We start from the raw sequence: 20184 nt of genomic DNA on the forward strand, positions 1-20184 counted from the left end.
GGAGGAAAAGACTTGTCAGATCTTCTGACTCCCAGGTCTAGGCTCTTCTTACTACCTTGAGAGAGGTAATTAAATTATAGATGCACTGTTGCTATCTTTTACTCCCCTTAGTTGCTGAAAGAAACATACAGGCATAAAGACTGACTAAGCCACTGATTAAGGAAGTGCAGGTTCCCCTGGTGAGAGCTGAAGAGAAAATACAGAAGGGATGTAGAGTATACATCTAGGTCAGCGGATTCAGAACATACGTGCCTGGGCAATAACAGCCATCATTTATTGAACATCTACTCTTTGTCCGGAACTCCACATACATTATATTTTTCTCCTGCAAAAAGAATTATATGACATTAATAGTTTAGAACTCTCTCTCTCTTTCTCTCTCTCTCTCTCTCTCTCTGTGTGTGTGTGTGTGTGTGATCTTCAACTTAAAGGGTTTGTTGAGGGTTTCTATTATGAAAAGTCACCAGATTTTGTTGAATGCCTGTACATGCTTCTCTGCATCTTGCTTTTTAAAATTAAATTATTTTTGCCTTGGCATCTATAGCTCAGTGAGTAGGGCACCAGCCACATACACCAAAGCTGGCAGGTTTGAGCCCAGATCAGGCCTGCTTAACAACAATGACAACTGCAACCAAAAAGTAGCCAGGCAGTGTGGCAGGTGCCTGTAGTCCCAGCTACTCCGGAGGGTGAGGCAAGATAATTGCTTAAGCCCAAGAGTTTGAGGTTGCTGTGAGCTGTGATGCCACGACACTCTACCGAGGGTGACTCTGTCTCATAGAAAAAGTAAATTGTTCTTTATCAGCACATAGAGATCAATCTCTGTTGTCAATGACCACATAGTACTCTATCATATAGATGTATCATACTTTATTTAATAAGCCCCATGTTAGACCTTTAGATTAACTATAAACTGAGTTGCAATTAATCTCCTTGTATATCTACTATTTTATACATGTGTGAGTATATCTGTAAGGTAAATTCCAGCAAGTGGAATTGCTGGGTCAAAGGCATGTACAGTTAAAATGTTTGTAGATATAGATGAATGCCTACTGCAGAGGTTGTTATTAACTTTCATGCTCAATGGCTATGTATGAGAAATGCCCTTTTCTTTATATCTTTGCTAATACAGTGCTTGCAAACCTTTTTCATTTACACAAATCTGATAGCTGAAAAATGTTATAGCACAATTTGATTTTGGTTTCCTTTTATTATGAATAAGGTTATGAGTACAACGTTCATATATTTAAAAATCACTTTTATTTCCTTTTTAATGAACTGTTCTATTCTTATACTTTTCCAACTTTTGTCAATGCGTTTTTGGGTTTATTCATATTGACTTGTAGGAGCTTTCTAAACACTAAGGAAAAAAAAAATTTGAGACAGAGTTTCATTTTGTTGCCCTCAGTAGAGTGCTATGGCATCATAGCTCACAGCAACCTCAAACACTTGTGCTCAAGTGATTCTCTTGCCTCAGCCTCCCAAGTACCTGGGACTATTGGTGCCTGTCACAATGCCCAGCTAGTTTATAGAGATGAAGTCTTGCTCTGGCTCAGGCTAACACTAAGGAAATTAACTCTTTGTGAGAAGAGTTGCGAATATTTATTGTCCCATTTTACCTTCTGTTGCCATGTGGAAAACACGAATTTTGTACAGTTAAATTTATCCATTTGGGGGGAATCTTCTGTGTTCTATGTTAGAAAGATTATTAAAAGTATCCAACACTTTCTCTCATCTTTTCTCTCATAATATCCATTTTTACACTTAAGACATTGAACCATATGGAATTGTTATTATTATTATTTTTGAGACAGACTCTTACTCTGTCTTCTAGGCTAGAGCACAGTGGTCTCATCATGCCTCACTGCAACCTCAAACTCCTTAGCTCAAGCAATCATCTTGCCTCAGCCTCCTGAATAGGTGGGACTATAGACTCATACCACCACATTCATCTAAATTTTTTTCCATTTTTTTTTTAATAAAGATTTGGTTTCACTCTTGCTCAGAATAGTCTCAAACTCCTCAGTTCAAGGAATCCTCCTGTCTTGGCCTCCCAGATTTCCAGGATTACAGGAATGAGCCACTGTTCCTGGCCTCATATGGAAATTATTTTGATGTAAGATGTGAGTAGATATATAACTCTATTTTTTTTTTTTTTGCAGAGAGCTACTCAGTTGTCCCAATACCATTTATTGAGTAATCCATTTTTTTTCTCCACTGATTTGAAAAAACAGCTTTGTCATTTCAATACACTTCTGAACTTTCTATTCTGTTCTGATTTTTTGAACAGGTCTGCATGAGTCCTGTCCCTATTACTTCTGTCTATGTGAGTTTAGGCAGAGTACAACCTCTCTAAGATCTGTAAAGTGGAAGATCACTTACCTAACAGAGGTGTTGTAAGGATTACAAGAGATACCTGAGGTGAAGATGCTTTGTAAACTGCAAACACCACACAGTTTAAAGGATTATAGCTTTCCTATGATGGCCAACAGTTAGTTTCATAATAGGGTTGAGTACATGGAAACTATGAGAATGACATGAAGGCTATGTTGGCCAACTGGATAAAAGTATTTCAAATTGTATCCCATGATAGTACACAAACATGTGCACAAACATGATTTAACAATAAAAAAATAAAATAAAGGATTATTATGAAAGTTGAATATCTAGAGGAAAAATTAATGTAATTCCATTTAAGGCAATAGGTGAAAGAAGTGATACAGTTTTATTTTCTTAGCAAAGATCAAAATAAGCAACTGTTGCCCCTAAAGGAAGAACCAGTGTATCCCAGAAAAATTAAGGAAAATGGGTCGATTCTAGCAGGTAGTAGTGTCATAAACTAGAAGACACTCAAGAAACATTAATGTTTGTGATGTGATGCTGTGTATGTATATGTATGTGTGGTGGGGTGGGGTTATAAAGATAAAACCCCAGAAGTAACCTTACTGGAGACAGATAGGTAGTGGGGAAGATCTGAGGGAAGATGGCCTGGGATAATTCAGTCAGGAATGAGAAAAGCAGGAATTGGGGATCACTGAAAGAACAGGTGGGGATTTTTTTAATGTGTGTTTTACAGTGGAATAAGTCTCAAATCATATAACATTTGAGCCAAAAAAGACCAGAGAGGTCATCTACTGCCATGTCCCATGTTATAGATTTGTGAAAATGATTTCAATAAGTGTTACAAATTTCATAATATGATAAAAAAATTTCACAGCTTTTGTATTAACAGTTGGGTCTCTACCAATTCTTCACACTCCCTTGGCCTGCACTGGTGGAAAAAAAGGAGGCAGCCAGCACAGGAAGGGAGCGGGGGAGGGGAAAGCAGTTGGCAGAAACCCAGCCTCCAAGCTGTGGCTGGAGGCAGCAGGTGGCCGGGGTAAGTTTGGGGGTGGGGCAGAGGCGGAGCAGGATGAGTGGCTTAATCCTCTCAGCAAGCTCCTATCTGGGATCAGCCCTGAACTTTCAAGCAAGGCAAGCTGTGGTTCATAAGCTGCAGAGCAGGGCATTGCTTGGGGACCAGAACCACGTGTCTGGGAGAATGTCTAGTCTGCCGGTTATGGGGAAGACTCAGCGATCAGGTTTAGGTCTGCTACTCCAGGCCAGTGCTTTGCTGTTGGCTATGCCCAGTGGTGTCAAGCCACAAGGCGAGTTTTGCCACAGCTGGATTGACAGTGCCCAGTTATGGCACGAGGGCTTCCAGTGCCCAGGGGGATATGATAAGTCCACTGATGTATACTGCTGTGGGACCTGTTCTTTCCGCTACTGCTGTGCCACTCTCAAGACCCGGATGGATCAGGGACTGTGTCCAGAGGATGTGCCCTGGCACTCAAAAGAGGCTATGCTTCCAGCTCCAGAAGGTAATTCCAGGGTTGACCAGGTAGCAGAGGAGAGTTGAGATTGGAGGGGTGCGGGTAAGGGTGGGAGGAAGGGTGGAATAGGATTTATATATATGCACCAGAGGAATTCAAAATAGGTGGCATGGTAAATGGGGATGGTCAGATGACTTGTTTTGGAACCCCAGTTCTACCATATCCTAGCTGTATGATTTTAGGTCAGGCATTTTGCTCTTCAGAGCCTGCTTCATTACAAACCTGGTACTTTCATCAGGTTTGGAGTTGGCTATGAGGAATCAGATAGCTCCTATAAAATACAAGAGGTTTTTTTTTTTTTTTTTTGAAGAGGAGTGGGCTTCAAGGTGGTCTTGAACCTAGTAACTTTGGCCTAACTTGAGAAATCTGACCCCAGGATGCTTTGCCTCATAAATTTGTTTTCAAATGTTAAGTGCTTATCAGGCAGGGGTTTGGATTCTTCCTATTGTATATCCTCACCTGAGCTCTTGAGGAGGTCTCAGACTGTCTGGGCTAGGGGAAGTTATTATTCATGAAAAACCCCTCACCCACTGCTTGTTCCTAACATGAGATAGAAAAGTATCATTTATTTGTTTATATAACAAATAAACCTACTCTGTGCCAGATAGTAGTAACCTCATGCTGAAAAATATTGCCCTTCCCCCCATTTCAAGGATCTGTGGGGGAAGGGAGGATTGTGAAAAGTGTGGTAGGGACAGGACATGGAGGAAAAGGGTTGCATTGTCCTTGTTCTGAGGAAGCACTTTCTAAGATTATTCTTCTCAGTTGGACAACTATTTGGTGCTCCTAGGTCCATTTGGGAGCCACCTGCCTGTCCTGTACACTCCTGTTTGTCTTCTATGCCCCCAAATAGCCTGAAAGTTCTAGGACACCTGCAAAAACAGTTCTTTCCAGTCCCCAAACTCAAGGTTGCCCTGGAAGCTTTGCATTCCTTTGGGCCTAGGATGCCTTAGCCAGAAAAATTAACCAGGGAGCTCAGAGTCAGATTTCCTACAGCCCAGTGTCTCCTCTGTAAATTGGTTTCACTGCTCAAGCCCCAGATCTCATGGCTTAGGACAGTATTGGAAAGGGCTGGCAGGCCTAGGAAGACACTAGACCATAGCCATGTGTGGCCTTGTGTAAAATTGATTTAACCCCTGCCTTGCAAGCTGGGTGAGAACTGAAGGAGGCAGCATGTGACATTATGCCTAGCACATAACATATATTTTGAATATATGTGATAATGTATCCCTAGCCAGCTCTGGTGCCTCCTGGAGGGTGTACTATAAACTGCCTGCCTAGCTTGCTAAGCTCCCCTTCCAGGGTCACTTCTGAAGTGAAAGATGATCCCTGCAGTAATACACAAAGGAGAGCAGAGATGCTCACTTAGACCCTGCAGAGCCTGTTCCACCACTCTTCTAGGCAGAAGTACCAAGAAGTACTTCCTATTTTCCCTCTCAGACCCTATATCTTTCAGAATGAACCCTCTTCTCTTTTACTCCCCTTTGTTCCTTTTTCTTGAAACTTCCATTACCTCTATCAATTGCCTCCCAAGAGTTAATAGATCACCTGTTCTAAGAATTTAGAATTTTAAATTATCCGTCACAATCGAATTTAAATACTATCTCTCACTATGTAGAAACTGGTTCACCTTGACAAGTTGCACTGTCAGTTTATTCATTTATAAAATAAGGTTGTTGTGGCTGGGCTCCTGTAGCTCCAGTGGCTAAGGTGCCAGCCACATACACCAGAGCTGGTGGGTTCAGATCCAGCCTAGGCCTGCCAAACAACAATGACAATTACAACCAAAAAATAGCTGGGCATTGTGGCAGGCACCTGTAATTCCAGCTACTAGGGGAAGGCCAAGGCAAGAGAATCGCTTAAGCCCAGGAGCTGGAGGTTGCTGTGAGCTGTGACGCTACAGCACTCTACCAAGGGTGACAGTTTGAGGCTCTGTCTCAAAAAAAAAAAAAAAAAAAAAAAAAGGTTGTTGTGAGGATTAAATGAATGAATGCAAAATGCTTAGCACAGCATCTGGCATACAAGAAGCGCTAAATAAATAGTACTAACTTTCCTTGAAATTTCTGGTTAAATGCTGGCTCTTTCTTTCTTTCTTTTTTCTTTTCTTTTCTTTTTTTTTTTTTTTGAGACAGACTCTCACTATATTGCTCTCTGTAGACTTCTATGGTGTTACAGCTCACAGCAACCTCCAACTCTTGTGCTTAAGTGATTCTCTTGCCTCAGCTGCCCTAGTAGCTAGGACTACAGGTGCCTGCCAGAATGCCTGGCAATTTTTTGGTTATAGTTGTCACTATTGTTTGGCAGGCCCCAGCTGGATTAGAACCCGCCAGCTCCCGTATATGTGGCTGGCGCCCTAGCCTCTGAGATACAGGCACCGGACAAAATGCTGGCTCTTTGAATAAGCCAGAGTGAAACTCTTCTTTCTCACACTTCATAAACTTCTATTATAGTATTTGTCATAGTCACCTTTCTAGTAGTCAGCTACTACTTTACCTGTCTCCACTATAGTGAGGCAGAGATAGTGTCTTATTCATCTTTGCATTCCCTACAATAGAGGGGAGTGCAGTGCCTTGCATAAATATACTCAGGAAGTATTTATCAAGTTTGTCTTTCCTCCCACTGAAAGGCAGTCAGTTGTCTCATTTCTTCATAGTCTTTCTCTCAGTTGTCATAACTTTCTATGATAGTGTAAGCTAGAGTTATTTCTCACAAAGGCTTAAATATTTACTGGTGGCATTTAAGGAATAATGGCAGGCAGTAAAAATGAGATTGCTTTGGGTAAGTGTGCCTGCCTGATACCACTTAGATAGTAATACAAATAGCCACCCTCAAAACAGCCTTGCCCTGGAGTCTAGACTCTTAAGAGGTTTTAAAAAGAGTATACAGCTATTGCTTTTGGAATGCTGGGCTGACAAAACAACCTCATATGGGGATACTGAGCTCTATAGTTTCTGAAGAACTTTTATAATCACTAGTTCATGTGATCCTTACATTTGCTGTTAACTCGTAGACTTTATATTTACTGATAACTAGTAGATACCTGAGTTTGGTGGCTTCTCCACTTCATCACAACTGCCATGGAGATGTTTCTTTGTTGTTTTTCTGTTTTGTTTGTTTTTCAGATGTAGTCCCCCTGGCCAGAGTGCACTGGCATCATCTTAGCTTATTGCAACATCAAATGCTTGGGCTGAAGTGATCCTTCTGCCTCAGGCTCCAAGTATCTGAGATTACAGACATGCATCAACACACCTGTATCATTTTTATGTTTTGTAGAGATGGGGGTATTACTCTAACACAGGGTGGTCTTGACCCCAAGCTATCCTCCTGCTTCAGCCTCTCAAAGTGCTAGAATTACAAGTGTGAGGCACCACACCTGGCCTGCTTTGGTGGTTTTATGGGCCAATAAACATATCTAATTCAAGGGTAGTTTCAGCTAGAGTAAGGCTTTTGCTTCAGTTTTCAAATGAATGAGTTGGGTATTGAGTATCAGCTAATAAGCAGTGGAGACCATCAGCACTTCACATCCTCTCTGAATCTCAAGTTGTTTACTTATAAGATAGGTATAATCACAGTACCTAGATTGTTGAAGGAATTAACAAATGATGGGAAAAGATAAGAAAAAAAATAAGTGTCTACTGGTAATGTAAAAGCTAAATAAATTATGATACAGAAGCACAATGGCATGCTATACACCTCCAAAAAATTGAAAAATTCTGTATATACTAATATGGAAAGATTTCCAGGATATAATCTTTGGTAGAAAAAAAACTAGGTGTAAAACAGTATGTGCTACCTTTTGGGGAGCAAGTCAGATGTGAGAATATAGATTTTCATTTGCCTGTATTTGCATATAGGAACACTAGAGGGATACTCTGGGTAAAAGTTACAAAGCTGGCATGATGGTTCACAACTGTAAATCCTAGCACTCTGGGATTCTGAAGTGGGAGCATCACTTAAGGCCAGGAGTTTGAGACCAGCCAGCCTAAGCAAAAGCAACACACACACCTACAAAAAATAGAAAAATGAGCTTGGCATGGTGGATTTTGTTGGGTTTTTGTTTATTTAGAATGTTCCTCCTATTCTCGTCCATCTTGTGAATTCCTAAATAGCAATTACTTAGAATTCTTTAAAACTTTTTTAAAAAACTCAGCCCTAGACACAAACATCACTTTACTGTCTTTCAAATTTATGTTTTAGAGTAGTTCTGCTTCTATTTTTACTAACTCTATTTCTAATTTCAGCATTTATTTTTCCTACTGCAAGCTACACTTTCCCTGGTATCATAGCTCACAGCAACCTCAAACTCTTGGGCTAAAGCAAACCTCCTGCTTCTGCCTCATGAATAGCTGGGAGTACAGGTGCCTGGAATAATGCCTGGCTAGTTTTTCCAGTTTTAGTAGAGACAGGGTTTCACTCTTGCTCAGGTTAGTCTGGAACTCCTGAGCTCTGGCGATCTACCCATTTTTGCCTCCCAGAGTGCTAGGATTACAGGCGTGAGCCACTGTGCCTGACATGGGAACCACACTTTAATCATCTCAGATAAAGCTGCTTACTCAAACATTATGATGTACCTTTCTACTTGTATCTGCTTATGGCATGATTGTACCTGGTTGTTTTCAATTCGTCTCCACTTGGGCAGAGCTCCTTGCAGGACAGGACCCATATCTCTGTCATCTCTGATTCTACAGTGGACCAGAGAAATGGATGAGATTCAGGCTCCAGAAAGCCAAGAATGTAGGATACAAAGGCCTGTAGAGCCTCCCTAAAGGCAAAGTCCAAATGTGAGCCTCACCTCTGGAGAGCTTATTCTTCTCTTCACAACCTGTTGTAGAGCTGCCATAAACAATAATTTAACAATACCTCCAAATCTAGTTCCTGCACTATCTCTTAGGACAGGATGACTTATAAGTCAGCTACCTCTTTTCGCAAGTCTATTAAAAACCGATCTTCTGATGGTTCTGTGAGAAAAATTTCTTAATATGGAGAGTTCCAATGTTCTATAAGGAGATAAGCCATTGTATTCTCCAGATGCTCAGTAAGTTTCAGGATTTTGATTTCATTTTTTTAAAAGCATCATTTGTTCATGATTAGAGTCTTCATTTGTTGAGTGTATACTTTGTATTGGTGGCCCATCACTATTCTTCTCAAGACCTCCATCTGTCCAATTACATCTCTCTTGAGGGATAGGGACAAGAACTGAACATGTTATTTCCAGATTCAGTCACCACAGATTTTATGCAACAAGATTACCTTTCATTTTCATTTTAACCTTTCATTTTCATTTTATTTAAAATAAAAGATCAAAATCTAGATAGAATTGAAAAGTAATGTAATGAAAACCCTGCACTACTATATTCAGAACACCTGAACTTTTACTCTGATCCTCTAAGTAGCCAAGAATAAAGGTAAAACTATTTCTCCTTTTTTTTCTTTCTTTTTCCCTATTCTTAGATGTGAACACCCCACCTAAAGTACCCCAGAGGTGAGGGGGAAGGTTTCCTTACGTTTACATGGTAATTTACAGTTTATAAATGTTTTCACATGCTTTAGCTTCTTCAATCCAGACAAATATATGAAGTAGATGCTATTTCAATTTTACTGAGGAACATTTGCATCTCAGAGACATTGACTTGTCCAAGGCCATAGTATTTATAAGTTGCTCAGCCAATGAGTAGGATCCAGGGCTTATAGCTGCTAATCTCAAGTCTTCTTTCCATTTACCATATTGCCTTTTAAAGCAGCTACTGTTGCCTTTTGGCATATCCTACCCTTTCTGAGAGGGGTTCTGCACAGTGGTTGCTCTTTAGGTCTATAGGATAGATGCCATCAAAACACTTTACCCCCTTTCCTGAGTGATTACTGGTAAGCCATATCTTACTGGCCCATAAATATAATTTGCATAACTTCTCTTTAACAACATATATTTCCTCATGTCTGTTTACACCAAAATTCATTTTTTTGACATAAAAAGCCTGAATATTTCTTCTGTAGACATAGTATCTTCTTGCATGGACAGGTTCTTCCTCCTGAAAAAAGGTAACTGCATTGGTACATGCTCTGAGATTGCCAAGGGTATAAAATGTTTTCCCTCTGCTGCACAGGTTGGCAATAGACCCAGAAACATGTAATTACTTCTTTCTTTTCTTCTCTTTACCCTAGGATCCATCTACCTGCCCTTAGTTATTGTGGGCAGCACCTTTGTCACTTTCATACTATTGGGAATCCTTGCTGGTATTGCTTGCTACTGGTGTCGTCGGCCTCAGAGAAGGGATGAACTCTACACAGCACCTCAAAATCCTGAACCTACTGTGCCAACCTCTAATCCCATCTCTGGAAGAAATGCCTCACAAGGCTCACCACTCCACATCAAACCTGATGCCGACCCAGTCCCACCTTTCAGCACCCAGGAATATTCACAGTGCACCATTGTTACCATCCCCCCATCAGTCACTAGGCGTCTTCCCTGGCCCCTGTTTGGACTTCCCTGTATAACATCCCTAATTCCCAGTACAACTGTTTTTTTGCCCCCTGCCCCTCAGTTAGCTGGAAAAGCTTCATATAGACCAGCTTCTGGTTTAAATCCCCCAGGCACCCTGATTTAGGACCTACCTCTTACTGTGTCCTGAAGCTCATTGTTGAGGGAAGAACCAAACAAATGGGAAAACAAAGCTCAAACCAAGCCCCAGTTGATTTTCTGTTTTACAAGAAAAAAGAATTCCCTTCCAGATATGAGTGTCTCTTCTGCCTTATTTTTAATAGCAGTACACTGTGGCTACTGTCACTGCTTTCTCATAAAGAGTAAGGGGTCATTTAGAAACAATATGAGTTAGTGGATGAATTGGGGAAAGTATATTTTCAGTTCTCATGAGTTTTAAGGTGGTCTTAAGGTTGTTGAATACATTTAAAAAAGGTGTCCTGTGTTTATATGTTGAGGGAAACTGATAACAAGGTGGTATATCACTTGTGCTGGTTAATGTTCACTGCAGTGTTAGATATTTAATCTCCCATCTGGAGTCTAGCTCTCTATAAAATATTTGAGGGATTTGGGGGATTCAGGGCACTCTATGAGCTGTGGAACTCTGACTATCACTGTTAAATACATGCATGCATGCATATGTACATACATATTTCCTCCTTTTTCAGAGCACTATTAAATGGAGATTGTTAAAGATGGCTAGAGGTAAATGGCGTCTGTATTTCACAGGAGAAGTAGGATTTCTAGAAAGGGACTGTAAGTTATGAATTTTAAAGGTAGTGAAAAAGAATTGTTGTCCCTTCCCTGAGGGCTGAAGCCTGCTGGTGTTAATAAATGGTCTGACCTCTGAGATACAATTAATCCAGAATGCTTTGCAAAAAAGGTAAACATGCAAAGCCTCTCCAAAGAAATCTCAATGACTTAACATTCAAGTGTTCTTACAATTGCTAATGAGAACTCGTTCCAGCACCAGACAATAAGGTGGGGAAAGATTTTCTTAAATCCACTTATGAATAACTTCTGGCCTTGGAGCCACTGAAGCCTGAATTAGAGACCTCGGGGACCCGGAAGTGATTATCAATATGTATAGATTAGATCTTTGAAATAATAAGAGAGACCACTATAGAAACTGAATTTATTTTTTTTTCATTATTTGGGAGTCATTGAAAGTACAAAGAATTAGGTTACATTACACTAATTGCATTTGTTAGGTAAAGTCTCTGTTATAATTGTGTCCTGTCCCTATAGAAACTGAATTTAAAGAATGTCCATCCTGTTTAGCTACTTTGACTTTGTTTTGCATACCACCAGTTTGTTGATTTTGTCAGTAATGCTCACATATACTGATCAGTCACTTTCTTGTTACAGGCTTTGTTATCAGCCTTCTGTGTGACTTTGGGCAAGTCACTTCACCACTCTGGGCATCAGTTTCTGTCAAAGTAGTAAGGTGAACTAGATAGTTATGATCCTTCCTAGCTCCAACTGTGACAGTGATTATTACTCCCTCTTTTTTTAGAGACAAGGTCTCACTCTTCTCTATCACCTGGACTGGAATGCAATGGCATGATCATATCTCACTGTAACCTTTAATAACTAAGAACTTGTTATCCTCCTGCCTCAGGCTCTGAAGCAGCTGGGGCTAGAGTTGTATGCCACCACACCTGGCTATTTTTGTTTTTGATTTTTTGAAGAGCTCACCCAGGCTGGTATACAACTTTTGGCCCTAAGAAATCCTCCCAAAGTGCTGAAATAACAGGCAAAAGTGTGTTATGTTGTTTTTCTTTTGAGACAGGGTCTTGCTTTGTCATACAGGCCTAGAGTGCAGTGGTGTCATCATAGTTCACTTCTACCTCAAACTCTTGGGTTCAAGTGATCCTCCTGTTTCAGGGTCCCATATAGCTGAGCCTATGCACACATGCCAACATTATTGTCTACTTTTTCTTTTCTTTTTTTTTTTTTTTTTTTTTTGTGGAAATGGGGTAGTCTCACTCAGGCTGGTCTCAAATTCCTGACCTCAAATGATCTTCCATTATTGCTTATTACACTCAATTATAATAATCTGAGAGCTTGAAAAATATATAGATGGGGCTTACCCCAGTCCAGCTACGTGTGAATGGGGAAGCAAATATTGAAATTTTCTTTAGAAGCTCTCTATGATGTACTGTGCAGCTAGGGGTGAGAAGCACTGATTTCTGATCTCTGCCTTTCCATCTCAAATTAAATCTGATTCAACTTTGAAGCAGTCTCAAGGTAGTGTATTTGCATCTGTTTCCATGCCTATTTCAGCTTCCAGTGGCTGCCTCTATTCATTGTCTGTGATCCCTTCCTCTGTCTTCAAGTACATCACTTCAATTTCTGTTTCTTTCATCACACTGGTTTCTCCTTTGGCTCTGAATCCTCCTATTTCCCTTGTATATGGGCCACTGTAATTCTATCAGGCCCATACAGGTAGCCCATTGCAAAATATTTAGTCACATGTGAAAACTTATTTTCCATGTAAGATGACACATTACCAAATCTCAAGGATTATGACATGGACATATATATGGCAGAGTTTTGTTCAGCCTACCATAGTTCTTTTATTTTCCCTCTAAGTACCAGATGAAATATTTCATTCTAGCTGGATTTTCTTGGAAGGACAGCAGCAGAAACTGTCTTAGAGTGGAATAAAAAGAGCACTTAGCATTTGTGTAATGCTTTATTTTCACATCCATTGCCTCCTCTGATCCTTACACTCAGCATAGGAGGATGGTAGGGTTAGCTGAGGCAATGAAGTAAGATGTCCAGAGTCAGTGACAAGATGGCAGATTTAGCAAATAAGAATATAATAGCTACTCAATTAAAATTTCATTTTTGATAAATCCCATTTCTGTTTTCATTTTCTTTTTTTTTTTTTTTTTGAGATAGACTCACTGTCTCCCTAGGGTTGGGTGCCATGATCTCATCATAGCTCACAACAACCTCAAATTCTTGGACACAAGCAATCTTCCTGCCTTACTGGGACTTTAGGTGTCCACCACAACTCCCAGATAGTTTTTCTATTTTTAGTGGAGATGAGGTATTACTCATGCTCAGGCTGGTCTTGCAGTCCTGAGCTCAGGTGATCCATCCACCTCAGCTTCCCAGAGTGCTATCCATGAGCCACTGGGTCTGGCTGAAACATTTGTTTTAGTATACATATGTCCTATGTAATATTTGTAACACACTACAAAATTATTCATTGTTTATAAGAAATTTAAATTTAGTTGGGCATGGTGTATTTTACCTAACAGCTTTACTTCATTATATCACAGCTGTCTTTTACTATTCTATGGTCTGATCCTCCTGCTACTACTACCATTATCAATGGTATTTTAAAAGTTCCATTTTTATATACTTTTATAGTTTATAAAGCTCATTGACCTATGTATCTTTTACTTTGGTCCTTAAAATAACTCCAAGAGATGAGCAGAGCAAACATTATGAATCTCTACTTTACAGATAGTAATAAAACTCAAGAAAGGTCACTGATGTCCCTATGGTCACCTAAACCCTGGATTTTTTGTTGTTTCTTCCTATCTTGGACTTGGTCCCCTGTGACATGCCATACTCATCTGAAAGGCTTCAGTTACTTCCCCCGTTCCCATCTGCTTGAATTAATCCGTTCAGTACTTCATTCTTACTTCACATAAACCTATGCTGCCATATTTATAAGATATCCCTGGGGCTGGGATAAGAATATCCTAAGCCTGAAATCACCTTTCTTCAAGCTTCTGATCCCAGTTTGGTAATTTAGACTTGCTGATCCTATGAAACAACTGTTCTGCCTTTCTCTAATGGAGATGGAGAGGTGGGATGCCTGAGAAGTGACTTGGTTCACTCATTCATACATACAGTCTGCTTTGTTCCAGAAAAGAATTTGAGGAGATGAGTGAAGCTAATTGCTAAGAATTGAAGGAAGAGAAGTTGGAAGATAGAACCAAATCCTAGAGCTCTGAATCCTGGAATGGTTCCCAGCATTCCTGCTGTCTCTACAGAAAATCCTATGCATTGGCTGTGATGAAACTGGTCACAAGGACTAAACAGGCTAAACAGCAGAGCTATCCTCTCTTTTCTTCAGATCAGAAAACTGAGACCCAAGGAGGAAAGAGTCATATAATGTATGAGAGGTAGAGCTAGATGTACCTATTTTTCCCTCCAGTTCAGTTTACTTTCTGCCCACAAAGATGGGAAACTATTTTATACTTTTTGTAACATTCTCTTGCTTTAATGATAGTTCTTGACACTTGAACAACATACTCTTCTTATTATCTTAGTCTTCTTTACAGAATATGAAAGTTTACTGATTTAGCCAAAGGCCACAATTTAGCTAATCAGAGGCCCACTCCAAGCAGAGGCATAAGCAACCTAAACTTATTTCCAACTAGGTTTGACCCTTAATTTGAACTGAAAACTATCTAGTTATCACCTTCCTCCCACCTTTTCTAACCAGATGACTCCCCATTTCCTCCCATACCACCCAGAAGAAAACAAAAACAGGGTGAGATAGGCTTCCAAGTTGTGAGTATTAATGGATTCCAGTGTGGAACATTTTTATATTAAGGTACTTTCCTCCTTTATATCTCTCTCTGTCAAAATGTCAGAATAGCACTTAGCCAAGCTGATTGAATCACTGGATGCCTATTTTACTGGGGTAGTTAAGAATGAAGCCTACTTTTTTCACTCTTTGCCCCTCTCTGCCCTTATTCAAGACACAGTGAAGGACCTTTCTCTGGCATCTCTGCTAATGATGTGAGGTATCTGAGTGTAGGATTCTAATATGAGTTGCACACTGTACAAGGCAATGGCTTTGGAATTACATACAAGTGATGATCAGAGAATACAAGTCAAGGTTTGATCAAGTTCTACATGATATAGTATAGGCTGTGAACACATTGGAGATAGTCAGAATTGGTAAGGAAAAAATTATTCTGACTGTTAAAGTGGTAAGGAAAATTTTATTTAGGATTCTAATGATGGGTGTCTATTTTTAGTAGAGACACAGTCTCACTCTTGCTCAGGCTGATCTTGAACCTATGAGCTCAGGCAATCCACCCACCTTGGCCTCCCTGAGTGCTGGGATTACAGGCATGAGCAGGCACGCCCAGCCCCAGAAGTAACTTTTTAAAATCACAGATAAATTGGGTAATTAAGTTAGGACTAGAGCCAAGAAACCATGGCTTCTAGTTTAGTGGGACTCTACATCATCTACCTTGCCTCACCAGTTTGATAATGGCAAAGTAAACTAGAAAGCATGGCACATTGGCTGATGTGACCTTGGATTAATCACTTAACATGACTTCAACTTGATTTCTTCATTTGTAAAATGGAAACCAGAATTCCTGCCTTGCCCTGTAAAGCTGTTAAGAGAATCAAACAAGATAGTGAGGATTAAGGGCAGTGGCTCATGCCCATAATCCTAGCACTTTAGGAGGCCAAAATGAGTGGATTGCTTAAGCTCAGGAGTTTGAGACCAGGATGAGCAAGATGGAGACCTAGTCTCTAGTATTAAAAAAAAAAAAAAAACTAACCAGTTGTTGTGGGCACCTGTAGGTGGGTCCCAGCTACTCAGGAAGCTGAGCTAGTAGGATCAATTGAACCCAAAAGCTTGAGGTTGCTGTGAGCTATGTGACACTCAACCCCAAGGTGACAGAGTGAGTCTCAGTACAAAAAAAAAAAAAGGTGTAATGAATATGAAAATTCTTTGTAAATAGCAAAATGTACACTGTAGAGGGTAATTTTACAATTCAGAGCACCCAGTTAACTTTCAATGTCATCTATTATCAGTAAGTCCTCATTGGAGAGCTATTGTTAACAACGACAATTGAAACCTTATTCAGAGGTCTGACTCCAGCTACCTCAACCTTTCCTGTGTTTGGAAGATTAATTTAAAAGAACATGGCTTTAAAGGAAGATGGGAAGAAAGAAAGAAATAATTTAAAGCCCATAGAGGATGCTCCCTTAGGGAAAAGTGGTAGAATCAATACAAACGACTATTGTTGACACAATCCCAATAAGAAATAGCATTACTCTAAAACCTCACTTCGTGCATGCAGTTGAAGAAAATTGATTTGCTAGATTGGAAAAGGAATCTGAATTGGGGTGAAGATTAAGTTCCTTCAGCTCTTTGCATTCTTAAAGTTTCTATCAGCAGCCAGAAAACAACTTTCATGCTAAATCACCTTTCCCTTTCAAGAACATGAATATTTATTGTGGAGCCCTTAATCTTCGTGGGTTCCCCTCCCCCTAACAAGAGTTTAGCTGGGAGAAGACCAGAGACTGTAGAGAGGTTTGCAAAAGCTCAGTTGTAGTAATTTGCAGATGCAGTCTCCTGAGGAGGATGCAAGCAAAATTTCCGCTTATTAAGAAAATTTTTTAGAAGAAAGAAAAGACCATCTGTAGCTACAAATAAACAAAGTCCCAAAAGGCTTCAGGCCTAATATTCAATTAAGGGAAATAAAGGTGGCTTCCTTAAATTCCCTGCTTAGTTCCCAGGGAGCCCCTACTTTCCAGACTCATTTCTGACCACAGACTGCATTTGTAGAACTCCCAGACCATGCTGTTGAAGGTCACAGGCAATAAGACTTGGGGCTTCTGGCAAAAGAATCAATCCCACATATACTTAGGTGCATTTATTTGAAAAATTACTTGAGTTTATATCCTTGTAAGTTTCTTAAATTCCAGAAAAATAGGGCAAAGCAGGTATTATTCATATTTCACCAATGAGGAAGTAAGTCCCGGGAGTGATTTCTCCAGAATCTCAGAGTAATTAAGAGGGAGAGAAAATCTTGGTGTTCTGACTCCCAGCTAGGGACATTCTCAAGTATTCAAAAAATACTATAGCTGCCTAATCTAACCATCCTCACAACCCAGGAATGTCACAGCTCTCAAGCATGTTCTTCTCTTCCCCTATTAAATAAGGATAGAAAGTAGTAGGAATCACTTGCCCTGAAAGATATTTTTATTTTTCTGTGGACAATGCCTCACCTCAAAGGAATCAGTTCAATAGTATGATTTCAGACTATATGTAGCCAGGCTAGGGAGGAATCTGAGGAACAGAAGGGCTTTTTTGGTTCCAAAAAAGGCCTTATCATATGGGCCCAGGTAAATCAGCCATGCTTAAGGTAAGAAACAGGCTATGCAACCTCTAGCCTAGCTTTACTATCTAGAGAGATTGGAGAGTCTTCTGAGATGAATCTGACCATAAAGATTCCATTTCTGTCAATTATTATATCCAGCACAGGCCATTTCTAAGGGCTAGTGATCTGGGAAGGTCCTTAGAGACCTTAGGCTCTATCTCCATTCACTGGACAGGTAGCAAAACAAAGGCTCACCCAGTGCACAAGGCTTAGGGGGCTCAGGTGATAAAAACAGTGACTGTGAGAGTTGGGATTAAAGTTTCCTATACTTGATAAAGGAGGACTTGGACAGTAAGTACGAGGGATTTAACATGTAATAGCAAAAAAGTTGGTAAGCACACACTTTATTCACCAGAAACACCGAAGAATGTTTAAACATTACAGATAATACTATATTTTTATATTTATAAAAGGCATCAGTGTTTTGTTTTTTTTGTTTTTGTTTTTGTTTGTTTGTTTGTTTTTTTGAGACAGAGTCTCCCTCAGTTGCCCTGGGGTTGAATGTTGTGGCTCATAGCAACCTCAAACTCTTGGGCTCAAGCAATACTCTTGTCTCAGCCTCCCACATAGCCAGAACTGCAGGCACCTACTACAATACCCAGCTAGTTTTTCTCACTTTGCTTAGGGTCTCACTTTTTTTCTCACTTTGCTATGGTCTCACTTTTCATAGGCTGCTCTCGAACTCCTGAGCTCAGATGATTCACCCTCTGTGGGCTCCCAGAGTGCTACGATTACAGGTGTGAGCACCTGTCCAGCAGCACTTACTTAATGCTTAATATGGTTATCAAATGAATATACGTACAGTAACTGATTAATACAGACTGAAACAAATTGTGGTGGGAGTAGTTAGTCCACACCCTTTGCTCTTAGATTGTTAGAGCTAGAATGAACCTTAGAAATCATCCAGTCACTTTTCCATTCTCCATTTTATAAATGGGAAAACTGAGTCATAAAATGAGGCAGTGATTTTCCTACATTCATATAATTAGTTAGTGGCAGAGCTAGTACTCTAGTCTTCAGATTAGCAAGCCAACACTTTCCCCACATCACATCACTTTACAAAGTCTCAGAGAATGTGTCTTGCCCAAAGTCAAATAGCTCAGCAATGTTAAAGCTAGGACTAAATACCAAGTTTTCTGATTCCTAGACCACAATCTTGAAACTGCCCTTACAGATTGATGAAGGAGTACAAGGTGAAGTCTAGAGTAAGGGCCCCAAAAACTATGTGAAGAAAAGGGCCAATAAGCCACTGTTCCATAATTTGCTTGATAATAGTCATTTTCTTCATGTTTCCTGCTCTATAATGGCTACCCTAGGATACAGGTGGTAACTGTAAAGATTGTTAACATTTCTCAATAAATAACATAATCTGTTCAGAACCTTGGGTTAGTTTTTTGAGATATTTTACAGGTCTTGCATTCCAGTGGATTGACTGACCCACCTAGACCAAAAACTGACTCAACTGGTCTTGAAACCCCACTCAAGAAATCACATTCCAGTGGATTGGCTGACTCACTGAGATAGTAGCCATACAAAAGGACTACTGAAACTAGGCAAACAATAAATACTGACTGCCTAACCCTCTGCTTACCAAACTGTCTTTAAAAACTCTGTTTCTCTAATTCTTGGAGAAGTGGATTCAAGAAATATCTCACATCTCCCCACTTAGTGCTATGTGGAATAAATTCTTTCTCTGCTGTAAACCCTGCTGTCTCTAGATATTGGCTACCTCTTGGACACTGGGCAAATGAATCTTGATAGGTGGTGTTGGGTCCGAAAAAGCCTCCCAAATTAACCCCAACCAACAAACTTGAGACTCGCTCCGATGTAAAGGGCATAAGGTGAGATTTATTACAGACCCGGGAGGCCCGGGGGGCCCAGGGGCCCCAGGCCTGGACTCTCCTGGCATGCAAGCCGAGGACAAGCCCCGAACTCAGGGTGAAGGAAGTTTTTATAGGGTACAGAAAGCAAGAAGGGAAAAAGGGTATGAGTACACTTTTGATTGGTGGTTGGTGAGATCACTAGTAAAGGAAGGTTTGCATTAGTGGCTGATGGTTTCACTAGTACAGGTGAGGGGGGATTTCTTAACCAGGGCTTGGTTAAGTGGCTGGAGGGAAATTACCTGTTTGTTTTATTGCAGTAGGGTGACTTAGTTAATAAGGAATTGGGGGCTTATTGCTCTGTTGCCCAGGGTGGTACTATTTGTTTGAGTAACTATGAAAGGAATGAGAAAGGTTGCAAGGTGGGCCCTGCGGGTATGGTATAAGCAACTAGGAATGGAATGGGGAGGGTTGCAGGGTGGGCCCTACTAGGAATGGGGAAGGTTACAAGGTGGGCCCTGCAGGCCAGGGCCCAAGAACAGAACTTATGTGGAAACAACAAAATGGAGCTGATCTGGTCCTCTCAGTGGCAATGATCTTTCCACTCCTCTGGAAGACCAATGACAATAATAAGAGTAGAATTGCTAGGCTGGGCATGGTGGCCTATGATACTAGCACTCTGGGAGGCTGAGGAAGGATTCCTTGAGGCCAGGAGGTTTTGACCAGCCTGAGGAATTGTCTCTACAAAAAACATAAAAATTAACTGGATGTGGTGGCACATACTTGTAGTACCAGCTACTCTGGAAGCTGCAGCAGGAGGATCACTTCAGTCTAAGAGTTGGAGGCTGTAGTGAGTTAAGATG

The 20184-nt window shown here is 40.4% G+C and overlaps 1 protein-coding gene across 1 annotated transcript; it reads left to right on the forward strand.

Annotated features, from left to right (window-relative positions):
- The first annotated feature begins 3481 nt into the window (after positions 1–3481).
- LOC111722619 (protein shisa-1-like) lies at positions 3482–10598 on the forward strand. Its single transcript, XM_023508916.1, has 2 exons — positions 3482–3857; positions 10029–10598. Exons 1-2 carry the CDS (start codon positions 3539–3541, stop codon positions 10469–10471), a joined length of 762 nt encoding a protein of 253 aa, XP_023364684.1. The 5' UTR covers positions 3482–3538; the 3' UTR covers positions 10472–10598.
- Positions 10599–20184: the final 9586 nt, after the last annotated feature.

Source organism: Otolemur garnettii, unplaced genomic scaffold (genome assembly GCF_000181295.1).
Source record: "Otolemur garnettii isolate 467f Iridium unplaced genomic scaffold, OtoGar3 scaffold00290, whole genome shotgun sequence".
Taxonomy (NCBI): Eukaryota; Metazoa; Chordata; class Mammalia; order Primates; family Galagidae; genus Otolemur; species Otolemur garnettii.